The sequence below is a fragment of the Ovis aries genome, chromosome 17, assembly GCF_016772045.2.
Source record: "Ovis aries strain OAR_USU_Benz2616 breed Rambouillet chromosome 17, ARS-UI_Ramb_v3.0, whole genome shotgun sequence".
In the NCBI taxonomy this organism is placed as follows: domain Eukaryota; kingdom Metazoa; phylum Chordata; class Mammalia; order Artiodactyla; family Bovidae; genus Ovis; species Ovis aries.
In genome coordinates, this window is record NC_056070.1 from 69,712,091 (window position 1) to 69,727,694 (window position 15,604).

At 44.3% G+C, this 15,604-nt stretch overlaps 1 protein-coding gene across 2 annotated transcripts in view; it reads left to right on the forward strand.

Annotated features, from left to right (window-relative positions):
• OSBP2 (oxysterol binding protein 2) overlaps window positions 1-4,969 on the forward strand; it is a 120,678-nt gene extending 115,709 nt beyond the window's left edge. For both annotated transcript variants that reach the window (XM_027956783.3, XM_027956784.3), the window contains 2 exons: window positions 3,168-3,394; window positions 3,551-4,969. In XM_027956783.3, the coding sequence (XP_027812584.1) occupies window positions 3,168-3,394; window positions 3,551-3,693 (370 nt within the window). In that variant the 3' untranslated portion in view covers window positions 3,694-4,969. The remainder of the gene's footprint in view (window positions 1-3,167; window positions 3,395-3,550) is intronic.
• The last annotated feature ends 10,635 nt before the right edge of the window (window positions 4,970-15,604 follow it).

Here is a 15,604-nt window from a genome sequence, read left to right on the forward strand (position 1 = left end):
TTTTAGAAAAACATATTTTTTCTAAAAACAATTTTTTTTTTGGTAGAACTGAGTCTAGAAATAAAAAAGCATGAATAGTCCTATAATTAACGATAGTGAAGCAATGGTTAACAAAGCCCAAGTCATTTTATAGGTGAATTCTACCAAGTTTTTAAGAAATAAATAAGTATCCCAATTTTATCTTCCAGACCATAGAAAAAAGGAAAAATATTATACTGTGAAGCAAATATAAGATAACTGGCACCAAATTAGGATAAACAAAGCAAATCAGCAGGAACACAGAACAGTAAACCCACTCATGGGTGATAAGCACAATCCCAAAATGGCACACCAGAAAATGCAACAGTACTAAAAAAACAAAACAAAAATGTTCTTCAATCATATTTTGAGTTTATCCTGCATACACAAGGAGGATTTTATACCAGAAAATCCATCAATCAATTTGTTCCATTAACAGATCTAAAGAGATACAGAAAAAGTATCTTATGTGACTCAGCCTAAGACTAACCTGCAGAAGTCAGTTGCCTTTCTACACACTAAGATCACCAGAAGGTACAGTTTAAGAGACGACACCAATTATCACATCAGAGAACATCAAGGACCAGGCAGTGAACCTTACAATATATGCAAGACCTCCACAGAGAAAAGCATAGAACTCTGCTGAGATATCAAGGGAGAGCTTAATGAATGGGGAAAGATACCATGGTCATGGGTAGAAAGACTAAATATTTATAAAAGTATCATGATCTAAAGAGTCAGTCAATCAAACAAAATCCCAATAGTGATTTTCCCGGTGGCTCAGTGGTAAGGAACCCACTTGCCAATGCAGGAGACATAAGAGGCATGGGTTTTAATCCCTGAGTTGGGAAGATCCCCTGGAGGAGGGCATGGCCACTGCACTATCCTCGCCCGGAGAATCCCACGGACAGAGAAGCCTAGTGGGCTACAGTCCACGCCATCACAGAGTCGGACACGCCGTGAGTGACTCAGCATACACACAGAGTCAGCAAATCAAGCAAAATCCCAATACTGAACTATTCATGGAACGTGATATTAGGATTTTCAAATTTATATTAAAGAATAAAGGGCCAGGATATTTCTAAAGAAGAACAGAAAAAAGAGGACTTGCCCTACTAGACCCCAGGACTTATTCTGAAGCTGCAGTTTAACAGAATAGTGAGCCTGGAAACAGCAGCCTGGATGTGCATATATCTTTGCTACATAACAAAGATGGCACCATTCACTAAAGGGATCTAGGGAAAATGGTTATCCATATAGAAGAAGGTTAAGTGACTCTCCCTCACATTCTAACAAAAATCAACTCCAAATAAAGGACTTCGAATAAGTATTAAGTCTGACTTACTGTTAAACAATAAGTTACACTCTTAAGTAGAAAATATAGATGAGTATCTTCTAAAACTTAAGGAATTACCTATTAAGTGAGACAAAAACACTGATGTATTCAATTAAACTTTTGTTCATTAAAAGACATTTTGCTCATTAAAAAGTGATTCAAAGAAAGTGAAAGGACAATAAATAAACTTGGAGAAAGTAATCACAATATTTACATCTGACAATTAGTATTAAGAATACGTACATGTTCTACTACAATTAAAAACAATAATTTAAAAAAGAATACATAAAGATCTACCTAGGGCTTCCTTGGTGAGTCAGTGGTAAAGAATCCTCCTGCCAATGCAGGAGGCATGGGTTCAATCCCTGGTCCGGGAAGATCCCACATGCCACGCGGCAACTAAGTCTGTGCGCAACAACTCCTGAGCCAGTACTCCAGTGCCCAGGGACTGCAGCCGCTGAAGCCCACGTGCCCTGGAGACTGCGCTCCACAGCAAGAGAAACCGCCGCAGTGAGGAGCCCGCACTGCGCCTGGAGAGTGGCCCCTGCTCACCGCACCTAGGGAAAAGCCCATGCAGAAACCGAGACCCAGCACAGCCAAATGCAGATGGATACAGAAAAGGTTTAAAACTTCTAACTAATAAAGCAAAAAAAATGTGCAAGGAAGGTGCAAGGGTCATTAACACGAATTTCACAGAAAAAGCAACATGGCCAGTCATCATATGAAAATTAGCAACATCGTTACTCATCAGGGAAATGCAGATCAGAACCGCATGGGATACGCAGTTTTACCATCATCTGATTTGAAAAAATGAAAAGTCTGGTAATATCAAGTGCTGAAGATACAGATCCACAGTATCTCTTATACATCACTGGTGGGAACGCGAGCTGGTAGGGCCACACTGTTACCTCCTGAAGAAGGGCATCACGCACTCTGCAGCCCAGAAATCCCACTTTTAGGTACTCCAGAGAATTCCTCTAAGCGTGTAACAAGAAACATGCATAAGATCACTCCAAAGCAAAAACTAGGAAACAACGGAAACAACCCCAACGTACAGGATGAATCACTAGTACATTCACACAGTGCAGGATTCACAGCAGATGAAACACATGGACAGCGGCACACGATATAGAGGCGTCTCGGTAATATAACATCAAGTCTAAAAAAGCAAGTCCCAGAAGGTTATATGTATCATGACATTCTTTTTATACTGAAAAGCAAGTATCTAAAATACACAGAGACACATATACACACTCAAGACTACACAAAGATGCAGTGAAATTGTACTGAAAGGAAAGCAAAGGGCTGATGAACCCAGGAGCCCCGCCAGGAGCCACCTGGGAAGGGAGTGGATCCGTGAGTTTTCCTTGTGGTTACATGTAGATTTTGTCAGGATTCTACCTTTTGGTTAGGTGGGAAGGCTGCATTAATACAAGCAGGCCCTGTAAAGGCCAACGTACCAAGTGTCAGGACTAATCCTCAGGTGTTTGCCTGAGGTCCAAAAAGGCAGCAGTACGCGCCGCTTAAGGCTTCAAAAAAGCAGCACAAGATGGGCTTTCACACACACATTAAAGGAAGAGTGACATTATGAAACACTTCAGGCAGAGAACATGAAAAATTGGAGGAAATGGGCAAGTTCCCAGAGAAGTATAAGGGAGCAAAACAGATGCAGGTCGGTGGAGCCTGCAAGATGCAGGGAGGGAAGGGTGAGGCGGGCGCCAGGCTGGGTTTGGGGGTTCAGCGGGTGGACACGCAGGAGGGGAAGCAGAGGGGCCGAGTGTGTCCCGACCGCTCATCCCACGGGACCCCGCAGGGACAACGCGGAGAACATGTACTACTTCTCCGAACTGGCCCTGACGCTCAATGAGAACGAGGAGGGGGTGGCGCCCACGGACAGCCGCCTGCGGCCGGACCAGCGGCTCATGGAGAAGGGCCACTGGGACGAGGCCAACACGGAGAAGCAGCGGCTGGAGGAGAAGCAGCGCGTCAACCGGCGCCGGCGGCTGGAGGCCTGCTCCCGGGGCTGCGGGGTGGACGAAGGTGAGCCGCGGGGCGAGGGGCGGGCGGGAGAGGGCCTCCCAGGGGCTGGGAGGAGCTGGGGGCATCTGGCAGCGGGGCGGGGGCCGGGGAGCAGCTTTCCGGGTGCAGCCTCGGAGGCAGGCCGCCCACGCCCGCGCCCGCCGTGCCGCCCAACAGAGAAGGAGGCCGAAGTGTACGTGCCGCTGTGGTTCGAGAAGAAGCTGGACCCGCTGACCGGGGAGATGGCCTGCGTGTACAAGGGGGGCTACTGGGAGGCCAAGGAGAGGCAGGACTGGCACATGTGCCCCAACATCTTCTGAGCGCCGCCCCGCCTCCGGTCGCACCGCTCAGTTCAGTGCTCCCTGGCCCTCCCCTCCCACCGTTCCCTTCTGTTCTTAATAACACTTTTTGGGGTTCTCACCTTGGAAGGAGGACGTGCTGACCCGGGTTCTCTCAAGCCCCCAGGTGCCCCGGGTCTCCCACCCGCCTTCACCATGGACTCGGGCCCCCTGGGGCCCCCAGCTCCAGCTCCCGCAACTCAGGCAGGCCGGTCCAGGCCCTGGGCTGCCTCAGTCACCAGCCCCCCCAGGGAGGAACCGGCCCCTCCCAGGGAGCCACTTCCCAGTTTTTTAGGAAAAAGTTATCTCCCATTTCTTTTCAGCCAAGATGTTCAGTAAATATTTTTAGTACAGCACTTAGCGGACCACTTCCTAAGTGTGCTTTCTTGCCACACAAGTGTCCTGGCAAGAGCCCCTTCTCTTTAAGACATCAGGAAGCCAGCCAGACCCTTTTGAGTCGGGAGCGCTGTGCAGCTCAATTAGCAAGGCTGGCTGTGTCTGAGCTGCCGGCCCGCCGGAAGCCCAGGACCCCCAGAGGAAGGAGCCAGGAGAGCAGAGTCTCTGGGGCTGCAGCCGCACCTACGGCTGCGGAGGGGCCCTCAGGGGCCGCTGTGGAGCCCGGGCACCTGGGCTGCTCCGCGCCCGGAGGCGCTTCCGCCGCAGAACCACGCCCGCATCAGCAATAAGAACTGAGCCTCCGCCCGGCCTGGGCTGGTGGCCGGGGCACCCGAGAACCCAGCGTCCCGCCTCCAGGGTACCCCATCTCAGCGCCCCTGAGCTCTTTACTTGCCTGATTTATATGTATGAGGTATAAATATATATAAAATAGCTATTTTGCTTAAATTTCTATGGTATGTATAAGTGAAAAAATGATGAAGACAGGGTGCTCCTGTCTGAGTTTGGCCTTCCTGTCAGCTATGCCCTACCCTCTCCTCAAGCCCCCTTCCAGCGGCTTCTACCAACCACTGGGCAGGGGGACTGGACCACGGCGGCCCTTTCCCAGCCCCTCAGAACTCCGATTCCAACCTGTCACACTTCGGTTTGGTCCTAAAAAGTCATCACAGGGTTTTACTTTCTACTCCAGGACTGGTTCTGTTTTTATAAAAATACAGAGTGAAAACACCAACGTATGAAAGGCCTTAGGGTACCCACTGGAGGGCAGGCACAGACTGTGGCAGAGCTGTTCAGTGTTCCTCTTCTCGGAACTGTTTGTGAGCGAGCACCTTCTGACCAGTAATAAAGAAGCCTTGGATCTGGAGTTTCCCGCGGCCCTGTCCCTGCGTCTGTCCGTGACTGGGTGGAGCGCGGCCGCCACAGGGGAGCAGGCAGCGCCCACAGGGGCACAGGGGAGGAGCGGGGCTCTATGCTGCTTGGTGCCAGCACCAGGCGGTGGGAGGCTGGTCCGGATGGGGCGAGGGGGCAGAAGAGCTGGTGGGACAAGGCCTGGGGAAGAAGCTGCAGAGGACTGGTGCGGCACCTGGCAGGGTCACTGTTTGGCCCAGGGCCCAGGCAAGGCTCTCACCGCTCTCCACGGGAACACTGGTCCTGGTGAGTTCTAGGGCTGCTCAACAACCACTACCTGAGACACTCTGTTGCCCCAGGTTGCCAAGCAACTTGGATCACTAGCTCTTGGGACCCATCCAAGGGTGGCTGGTCGGGCCCAGTGGGTGGTGCTCCCACTGACGGCACTTCCAGGTGCGAGGCAGTCAGGCAGGGCACCACAAGGGTGAGGACCAGGCACCACCCATCTGTCACAGCCCCCTAGTGCTGTGGGATCCAAGACTGGCAACCACACAGAGCACCCTCCTTTCCATCTGTGGGAGGCAGGCACCAGGGAGTCCTGGCCAAGCTGCTGGAAGGGCAGCTCTCCCTGGAGAGAAGGGCAGGGGTGAGACAGCCCCGGGATGGCCTGACCAGGAGGCAGGGGAGGAGGATCTGCTAGGGGAGGGAAGAGACTCGAAGAACAGAATCTTCGTATGTCCAAATATGCCAGCAGCACATAAGAGCTGGTGGCGGCGGTTCAGCCGCTCAGCCACATCCGACTCGAGGCCCCGTGGACTGCAGCCCACCAGGCTCCTCTGTCTACGGGATTCTGCAGGCAAGAGACCCGGATGGGCTGCCACCTCCTTCTCCAACATGCACAAAAGCTAGCTACGTACAGAAAACGGACACTCCAAACTGGGAAGCATAGGCCCAAGCTGGTTTTACACAGAAATTAGACTAGGTGCCTGGATAATCTTCTGTGGAAAACTAGACATGTAGGGTAAAATTCTAAAACACCTTAAAGGTATCCATGAGCTGAAAGAAGTATAAGGAATCCTCAGGCCAAGAACTAAGTGGGTGTGGAAACCCGGGGAGATCAGAGCTCTAAAGCCTGCTTCTCACAGCCATTTACTGACGCCACTGAGCCTAAGTTTTCACTGCCTCAAATGACCCGCCTGATACAGGGCATCCGGTAGGAGATATTCTTCCTAAAGCTTGGCCTCCACAGGGCTATACCTTCAATATGATGGGGAATCAATAATTTCTACAAAAGCAAGGAAAATTGCTTGTCTTAAAGGTTAGTCGTAAGCAAAGCAGGAAAAAGAATCTAAGGATGTATAATCAGGAGTAGACTCTCACTTGGCTTCACAGCCCAAATGGTATCAGGATGAGCCAGGAAAACTTCCAGTAGAGAATACGGCATGCTCCCAAACTGGCAATGTCCTCAGTCACACGAGAGAAGCAAATCCTCTCGAGAGGCTCTCTCCTCCATTCCAGGCCTCATGGAACCCCAGATGTAAAACTGCAAGGCAAATGAGCAGCTCACAGTATTAACAGCTCCAAACACACAAGGAAATACAACCACAAACAGGTATAAGCAATGGCCTACAAAAATAACAGCAGAATCAGAAATAACAAAACAACTCCAGATAGTGAAATTAACGAGACACAATAACATGTTTAATGTGTTTCTATAAACAGGTGGCTTGACAATGAAGTTAAAAGCATTCAAAAATACTAAAGAACTTACAAAAGTTATTAAAAATTACTAAAAATAATGAATACTTTTATAGCAGACTACACACAGAATATTAATGACACGGAAGTGTGATCTGTGCAAAGTGTCCAGAAAACAACACAGATGCACAAGGAGGTGAAAAGCATGAGACCTGGAGGATAAAGAGGAAAGGCACCATGTGTGTCTGATCAAAATGGAGCGGAAGCACTCTGCTAATGACCAGAAAGATCAGCTCTTTAACAAGAAACACCAATATACAACACAGAGAGTCAATTCCAACAGGTCCCAGTCAGAATAAACACAAAGACATCCACAGCTATTATATATTAATATATACGTAATATAAAATATTATATATATCTATAAATTGCAAAACCTTTAAAACAAGATTTTAAAAGGACCCAAATTTGGGTGGGGGACACCCTGAACGACCACTGATCAGAGTTTACTTCCTCTGACCACCAAAGAGAGCCAGAAAACAATGAAGTGACTGCTCCAAAGTAGCGGAGAAAATGTTAGTATTCCCAGTGGAAATACATTTCAGGAACCAAAGGAAAATAAAGACATTAGCAAAATATCTTATTGAATCTATATAAAATGGCTTATACAGTTAGACTTTGATGAGTTTAGTACTATGTAAAACATATACAAAAATAGGAATATTACATTTCTAAAATACAGGAAGAACACTGTATGTGGGGAAGAAAATTTCAGTTAATCAAAAGGAAAGAAGAGGAAAAAGAAATGTAGATAAGGTGGAATAACAATGAATATGGTAAAGTTGCAGGATATAAAATTAACACACAGAAGTTCCTTGCATTCCTATACACTAACAATAAAAAATCAGAAAGAGAAATTAAGGAAACAATCCCATTCACCACTGCAATGGAAAGAATAAAATACTCAGGAATAAATTTACCTAAAGAAACAAAAGACCTGTATGTAGAAAACTATAAAACACTGATGAAAGAAATAAAAAAATGACACAAATATATGGAGAAATACATCATGTTTGTGGATTGGAAGAATCAACACAGTGAAAATAAGTATACTACCTAAAATCTATACATTCAATGCAATCTCTATCAAACTAGCAATGGCATTTTTCACAGAACTGCAAGAAATAATTTCACAATTTGTATGGAAACACAAAAGACCTCAAATAGCCAAAGTATCTTGAAAAAGATGAACGGAACTGGAGGAATCAACCTTCCTGACTTCAGACTATACTACAAAGCTACAGTCATCAGGACAGTATGGTACTGGCACAAAGACAGAAATATAGACCAGTGGAACAAAACAGAAAGTCGAGATAAATCCACGCACCTATGGACACCTTATCTTTGACAAAGGAGGCAAAAATATACAATGGAGAAAACACAGTCTCCTCAACAAGTGGTGCTGGAAAAACTGGTCAACTACACTCAAAAGAATGAAATTAGAACACTGTTCACACCATATACAAAAATAAACTCAAAATGGATTAAAGACCTAAATACAAGACCCCAGAAACTATAAAACTCTTAAAGGAAAACAGAGGCAGAACACTGACATAAATCACAGCAAGATTCTCTATGACCACCTCTCAGAGTAACGGAAATAAAAACAAAAGTAAACAAATAAGACCTAATCAAACTTAAAAGCTTTTGTACAATGAACGAAACTATAAGGTGAAAAGACAGCCTTCAGAATGGGAGAAAATAATATCTCCAAAATATACAAGCAGCTCATGCAGCTCAATACCAGAAAAACAAACAACCCCATCAAAGGATGGACAGACATTTCTCTAAAGAAGACACACAGGTGGCTAATAAACACATGAAAAGATGCACATCACCACTCATTACTAGAGAAACGCAAATCAAAACCACAATGAGATATCACCTCATGCTGGTCAGAATGCCCATCATCAAAAGTCAACAAACAATAAATGCTGGAGAGGGGGTGGAGAAAAGGGAACCCTTTTTGCAACCCTTGGGAATGCAAACTGGTATGGCCACGACAGAGAACAGTGTGGAGATTCCTTAAAAAACTGGAAATAGAACTGCTATATGACCCACTGTATTTCCTCCCCGAGGAAACCAGAAATGAAAGACACATGTACCTCAGTGTTCACTGCAATACCACTTACAACAGTGAGGACATGGGAGCAACCGAGACGTCTGTCGGAAGACAGACGGATAATGAAGTCGTGGTCCATACACAACTGAGTATTACTCAGCTGTAAAAAGGAAGGCACCCGAGGCAGTCCTAACGAGGTGGATGAAACTGGAGCCTATTACAACAGAGTGAAGGAAGAAAGAGAAGGACAAATACTGTATATTAACACACATATATGGAAGTTTTGGAAAGACAGTTTTGGAAAGACAATGATCCTACATGCATGGCAGCAAAGGAGACGCGGATGCAAAGAACAGACTTCTGGACGCAGTGGGGGAAGGTGAGGGCGGGGTGATCTGAGAGAGTCGCACTGGAACATCTATAGGACCATATGTGAAACATGGCCAGTCCAAGCGGGACGCATGAGGCAGGGCAAGGCCAGTGCTCGGGGTCGGCCTGGAGGGGCAGGTGGGGAGGAAGGGGGGGGGGCATTCGGTATGGGGGGAAACGCATACCTGTGGCTGATTCATGTTGATGGATGGCAAAAACCAGCACAATACTGTAAAGTCATTATCCTCCAATTAAAATAAAATTTTAAAATAATCACAAATATGAAGATGGGAATAAGTGAATAACAAATACATAATAATTACACAAAATTTAAGTAACTTAAATGCTCTGGTAAGAACAAAGAATATCGAAGTAAAAACAAAATGCAGCTGTATGCCACCTACAGGTAAACACCTAAAACGTAACAAGAAGGTAGACCCTAAGGCGAAAACATCACTAGACGCCAACGTTCAGAAAATGAAGCGCCCACTTATAACAGTAAAAGGTAAAATTCCAAGCTCTAAAACTCACAGGCATCTACTATCTCAAAATAAAGTAAAATGGACACAATCGAAAGGAGAACTAGACAGATCACAAGAACGTCAACATATCTCGCCCAGTAATGAGGTCTCAGACAAAAGATATCAGCACTGGTTCAAAAACCACAATTAACAACTTGGTATAATGGGCACATACAGGAAATTACACATAAATGCAGAATACTGATTTCTGAAATGCACATAGAACATTTGTGAATATTAGCCACACACATGGACCAGCTGTAAAGCCTCAGCAAATTTCAAAGGACTGGTATACAGACCACATTCTCAGATCACAATGAAAACAGTTCAAAATAAATAAAAAGATAATTTGAAAAAAGAACCATGTTTGAACATTAAGAAATATACTTTTAAGTAACTCATGGGTCAAAGAAGAAAACAAAAACCAGAAAATACAGAAATTATAGAAATTTTTATAATTCTTAATTTCTAAAATATGGAAATTATAAATTATTATACACCTAACCTTAAAGGACACAGATAAAGCTGTATTTGGAGGGAAATTTACAGCCTAAGAGCTCAGGTTATAAAAGAACAAAGGCTAAAATACAATGAACTGAACACCCAATCTGAGTAGGAAAATGACCATTAGGATAAATCCAAAGGACACATTAGGAAATAAAGATCAGAACTTGATGAAAGAGAGAAGAAATGTAATAGAGAGGACCAAGAAAGTTCAAGTTGATTCTTAGAAAAACTGAAACTGACAAAGTTTACTGACAAGGACAATAACAGATGAACCCCCAAAAAACATTTGGAGTGAAAAGAAGACAGAGAGATATTTTAAGGGTGTTACAAACAATTCTGTAACAGTATCTTTGAAAACTGAGATAAAATTCTAGAAAAATAAAACCTGACTCAAAAATTAGAAAAACCTGAATAGCATTATAACCATTAAAAAAAAAAAAATTTAGTTAAAAAAAACCGCCTTACACATAAACACACAAAACTCCAGACCCAGCTGACCAAGGAATAACCAGCCTTACAGAAACTATCCCGACACATGTTCCCCGACTCATTTCTTGAGACGAGTAAAATCTGGTCACCAAAGCCCAGCTAGGACAGTACGAGAAAGGAAAATTACAAGCTAGTGCCACTCACAAGGCTGGTACAATTCAAAGCAACGTAGGAACAAATCTAGTATGGGGCCATGAAGAGCTGGACGTGACTGAGTGCCAGACTGAACTGAGCAATGTGAGAACCCTACAGTCACCCCAGAAGCGCAAAGCCAGCTTAACCTGTGAAAAACCAACCACATTAACAAGAGAAGGAACACGGAATGGTCGTCTCCACAGAGGCAGGGAACACGAGATGAGATTCAACGCGCATCCACGGTACTTAAATGGGAAAAAAACACCTTTCTTAATCTGATTATGATAGAACTACCAAAAGAGGAAAGGCTTTCCTTGTGAGACAGGAACAAAAGGCGGCCATTCTCACCACTCACATTCAACACTGTGTCGGGAGCCCTAGCCGATACGGCAAGACAAGAAAAATAGGCCAGATGAGGACTGGCGGAGCTGTCATCGCTCCCAGACCACGCCATGCATCTGAGAAGACCCGCAGAATCTAAAGAGGAATTAGAATCATCAATATACAAGTACCAACTGCATTTTCATTCACTAGCAACAAACTACCAGGAAATCGAGTTTTTCAAATATTTACAATAGTATCAAAAATCATCAGATACATAGGTACATACATAGTAACAAAAGACATATAAGACTTTTAAAGGGAAAATTACAAAACTTTCTTGAAAGAGCTAAAGAAAGATCTAAATTAATGGGGAGTTATACCATCTTCTTAGTTTGAAAGAGTTACAAAGATGTCAATTTTCTCAAACTGATGACATACAATCAATTCCAATGAAACCCCCATAAGCTTTTTTCATGAAGCTTGATAAAATGGCTCTAATGTATAGAACTATAAAATACTGAGAAGAGTCAAGCCACTCTTGAAGCAGAAAAAGCGGTAAAACTAGCTCTACTAGATGTCAAAACTTATTGTATAATAATTAAGTCACTGGCATAGAGATACCGGCATAGAGATAAAACAAATGCAATTGAATAAAAATCCAGAAACAGAGTCATACATGAACATTTCATATACAAGAGACTGTGCTGTCAATTAACAGAGAAGGTAAGACTTTCAGTAAGGAGGGTAAGGACCATCAGGAAGAAGGACAGAACCGGAGCCCTGCCTCACACCATTACAAAAGTCGACTTCAGATGAATTAAATACGCGAACAACAAGCTATAAACACTGCAGAAGAAAATACGAAGCTGCATCTTCATGACCTCAGGATAGAAGGGATTTCTTAAACAAGCTCCAAGAAATGCAAACAATAGAAGAGAAAAAAACGGATAAATTAGTCTATATTAAAGTTTAAAGAGCTTTCATCGAAAGACTATAAAAAGGAAAAAGAAAGTATGCTAAATAATGGAAGATTTTTGCAACACATATAACTTATAAATAACCTGTATGTAGAATATGCAAAAATATAAATCAATAAAAAGACAAAAGAACAGAAAAATAACCAAAAGTCTTAAGCAAACAGTTTACCAAAGAAGAAACCCAAATGGCCAGCAGACATGGAAAGATGCTTAACCACAGGAGAAATCCGGTAAAAGCAAAGTAAACCATAATGAGATCACTGCGCACCCATCAAACTGCAAAAAACAAGTCAAGTTTAGCAACGTCAAGGGTAGGTGAGGAGGCACAGGAATGAAGCACTTGGTGCCAACAGGCATGTGAACGTATACAATCGCTTCTTGAAAACAATCAGCATTACCTAGAAAAGCTGATCTGGGCATGGCCCGTGACAGAGCAAGTGTACTCCAAGGATTATCCAAGCAACAGCAGGCATGAACACGAATATCCACAACTGTACTGCAATAGCAGAAAGCTAGAACCACCCAGATGTCAATCACAGAGACATGGATTTTTAAAACTGTGGTGTGCCTGCAATACACGACACTCAGGTTCCGTCCCTGGGTCGGGGAGACCCCCTGGAGAAGGGAATGACTACCCACTCCAGTATTCTTGGTTGGACAATTTCCTGGACAGAGAAGCCTGGTGGGCTACAGTCCACGGGGTGGCAAAGAGTCGGACACGACCGAGCGACTAGCATTTCACGTTTCATGGTAGATGTAATTTGTTTTCACTGCTATATTCAGCACTACTCTATAGTAGCGAAGATTAATAAATTATAGCTACACTCAACAACAGGGGTGAATTTCTGGAACATAATATGGAAAAGAAAGCAAACTGCAGAATAGTAAATAAAACACTCTATCCATTTAAGTTCAAAAACAGGCAAAATAAGTCTTCAGAAACACAAACCAGTGTGGTGGAAGTATAAAAAGAGCAAAGAAAAGCAGAGAATTCTGGACTATGGTTATGAAAGGTTGTTGCTGAGCTGTGAAAGATGCCAGGATTGCTGGCCTCTGGAGGAGCAGAATTCAATCTGGGGCCAGTGACGAGGCTTGACTGCTCACAACTTTTGTGTGATAAAGTTTATTAAAGTATAAAAGAGACAGAGTGCCTGAAGAACTATGGATGGAGGTTCATGACACTGTACAAGAGGCAGGGATCAAGACCATCCCCAAGAAAAAGAAATGCAAAAAGGCAAAATGGTTGTCTGAGGAGGCCTTACAAATAGCTGAGAACAGAAAAGAAGCTAAAGGCAAAGGAGAAAAGGAAAGATATACCCATTTATTTGAACGCAGAGTTCCAAAGAATAGCAAGGAGAGATAAAAAAGCCTTCCTCTTTCTTTGAGCAATGCAAAGAAATAGAGGAAAACAATAGAATGGGAAAGACTAGAGACCTCTTCAAGAAAACCAAAGATACTGTTGGGGCCAGTGTGAGGAAAGCAGGAGAGACGCCATCCGGAAGCCTCTCATCCGTCTTAAAGACAGGATGTGAACTGGGCCTGAACCCGGCCAGGAGAGTGGGGAAACCTTTACTAGTGGAAACCAGGTCTCCTGGAGACTTCCCTCCCTACAGCTGGCAAATGGAGACTGCAGTTGAGGTCAGGCTGCCCCTGTTAGATTAACCATGGAAACATCCCCCCTTGATGTTCAATCATTGTCCCCCCCCCCCCCCCCCCGCCTTTAAACTTAGTTGTTTGTTCTCCTAGCACCTACTTGTTAGAAAACTCAATCATAAAAGAGAAACATGTAACATGTAACCAATCACGTGGTAGGGGTATAAAACTGGGCCTCTCAAAAACATCAGGCTCCTTGTTGGGAACTGATTCCCCTTGGACCCGCTGGCGTAATCAACTGTACTCCACTGTTTTGAGTGTCCTCTGAGGTGTGTTTTGTGACTCCAGATTCCACAATAATACCAAGGGAACATTTCATGCAAAGATGGGTACAATAAAGGTCAGAAATGCTATGGACCTAACAGAAGCAACAGATATTAAGAAGAGGTGGCAAGAATACACAGAAGAACTATACAGAAAAGATCTTCATGACCCAGATAACCACAATGGTGTGATCACTCAGAGCCACACATCCTGGAATGCAAAGTCAAGTGGACCTTAGGAGGCATCACTATAAAAAAAGCTAGTGAAGGTGATGTAATTCCAGTTGAGCTATTTCAAATCCTAAAAGATGATGCTGTGAAAGTGCTGCACTCAATATGACAGCAAATCTGGAAAACTCAGCAGTGGCCACAGGACTGGAAAAGCTCAGTTTTCATCCCAATCCCAAAGAAAGGCAATGCCCCCAAAATGTTCAAACCACCACACGACTGCACTCATCTTCAGTTCAGTTCAGTTGCTCAGTCATGTCTGACTCTTTGTGACCCCACGTCAGGCCTCGCTGTCCATCACCAACTCCCGGAGTTCACTCAAACTCAGGTCCATCAGGTCGGTGATGCCATCCAGCCATCTCATCCTCTGTCGTCCCCTTCTCCTCCTGCCTCCAATCCCTCCCAGCATCAGAGTCTTTTCCAAAGAGTCAACTCTTTGCATGAGGTGGCCAAAGTACTGGAGTTTCAGCTTTACCATCATTCCTTCCAAAGGACACCCAGGACTGATCTCCTTTAGAATGGACTGGTTGGATCTCCTTGCAGTCCAAGGGACTCTCAAGAGTCTTCTCCAACACCACAGTTCAAAAGCATCAATTCTTTGGCACTCAGCTTTCTTCATAGTCCAACTCTCACATCCATACATGACCACTGGAAAAACCACAGCCTTGACTAGATGGACCTTTGTTGGCAAAGTAATGTCTCTGCTTTTCAATATGCTATTTAGGTTGTTCATAACTTTCCTTCCAAGGAGTAAGTGTCTTTTAATTTCATGGCTGCAATCATCATCTTCAGTGATTTTACACGCTCTAGCAAAGTAATGCTCAAAATTCTCCAAGCCAGGCTTCAACAATACATGAACTATGAATTTCCAGATGTCAAGCTGTATTTAGAAAAGGCATAGGAACGAGAGATCAAATTGCCAACATCCACTGGATCACTGAAAAAGCAAGAGAGTTCCAGAAAAATATCTACTTCTGCTTTATTGACTATGCCAAAGCCTTTGACTGTGTGGATCACAACAAACTATGGAAAATTCTTCAAGAGATGGGAATACCAGACCACGTGACCTGCCTCATGAGAATCTGTATGCAGGTCAATAAGCAACAGTTAGAACTGGACATGGAATCACAAGACCAGTTTCAAATCGGCAAAGGAGTATATCAAGGCTGCATACTGTTACCCTGCAGTTCAGTTCAGTTGCTCAGTCGTGTCCAACTCTTTGCGACCCCATGAACCACAGCGTGCCAGGCCTCCCTGTCCATCACCAACTCCCAGAGTTTACCCAAACCTATGTCCGTCAAGTCGGTGATGCCATCCAACCATCTTATCCTCTGTCGTCCCCTTCTCCTCCTGCCCCCAATCCCT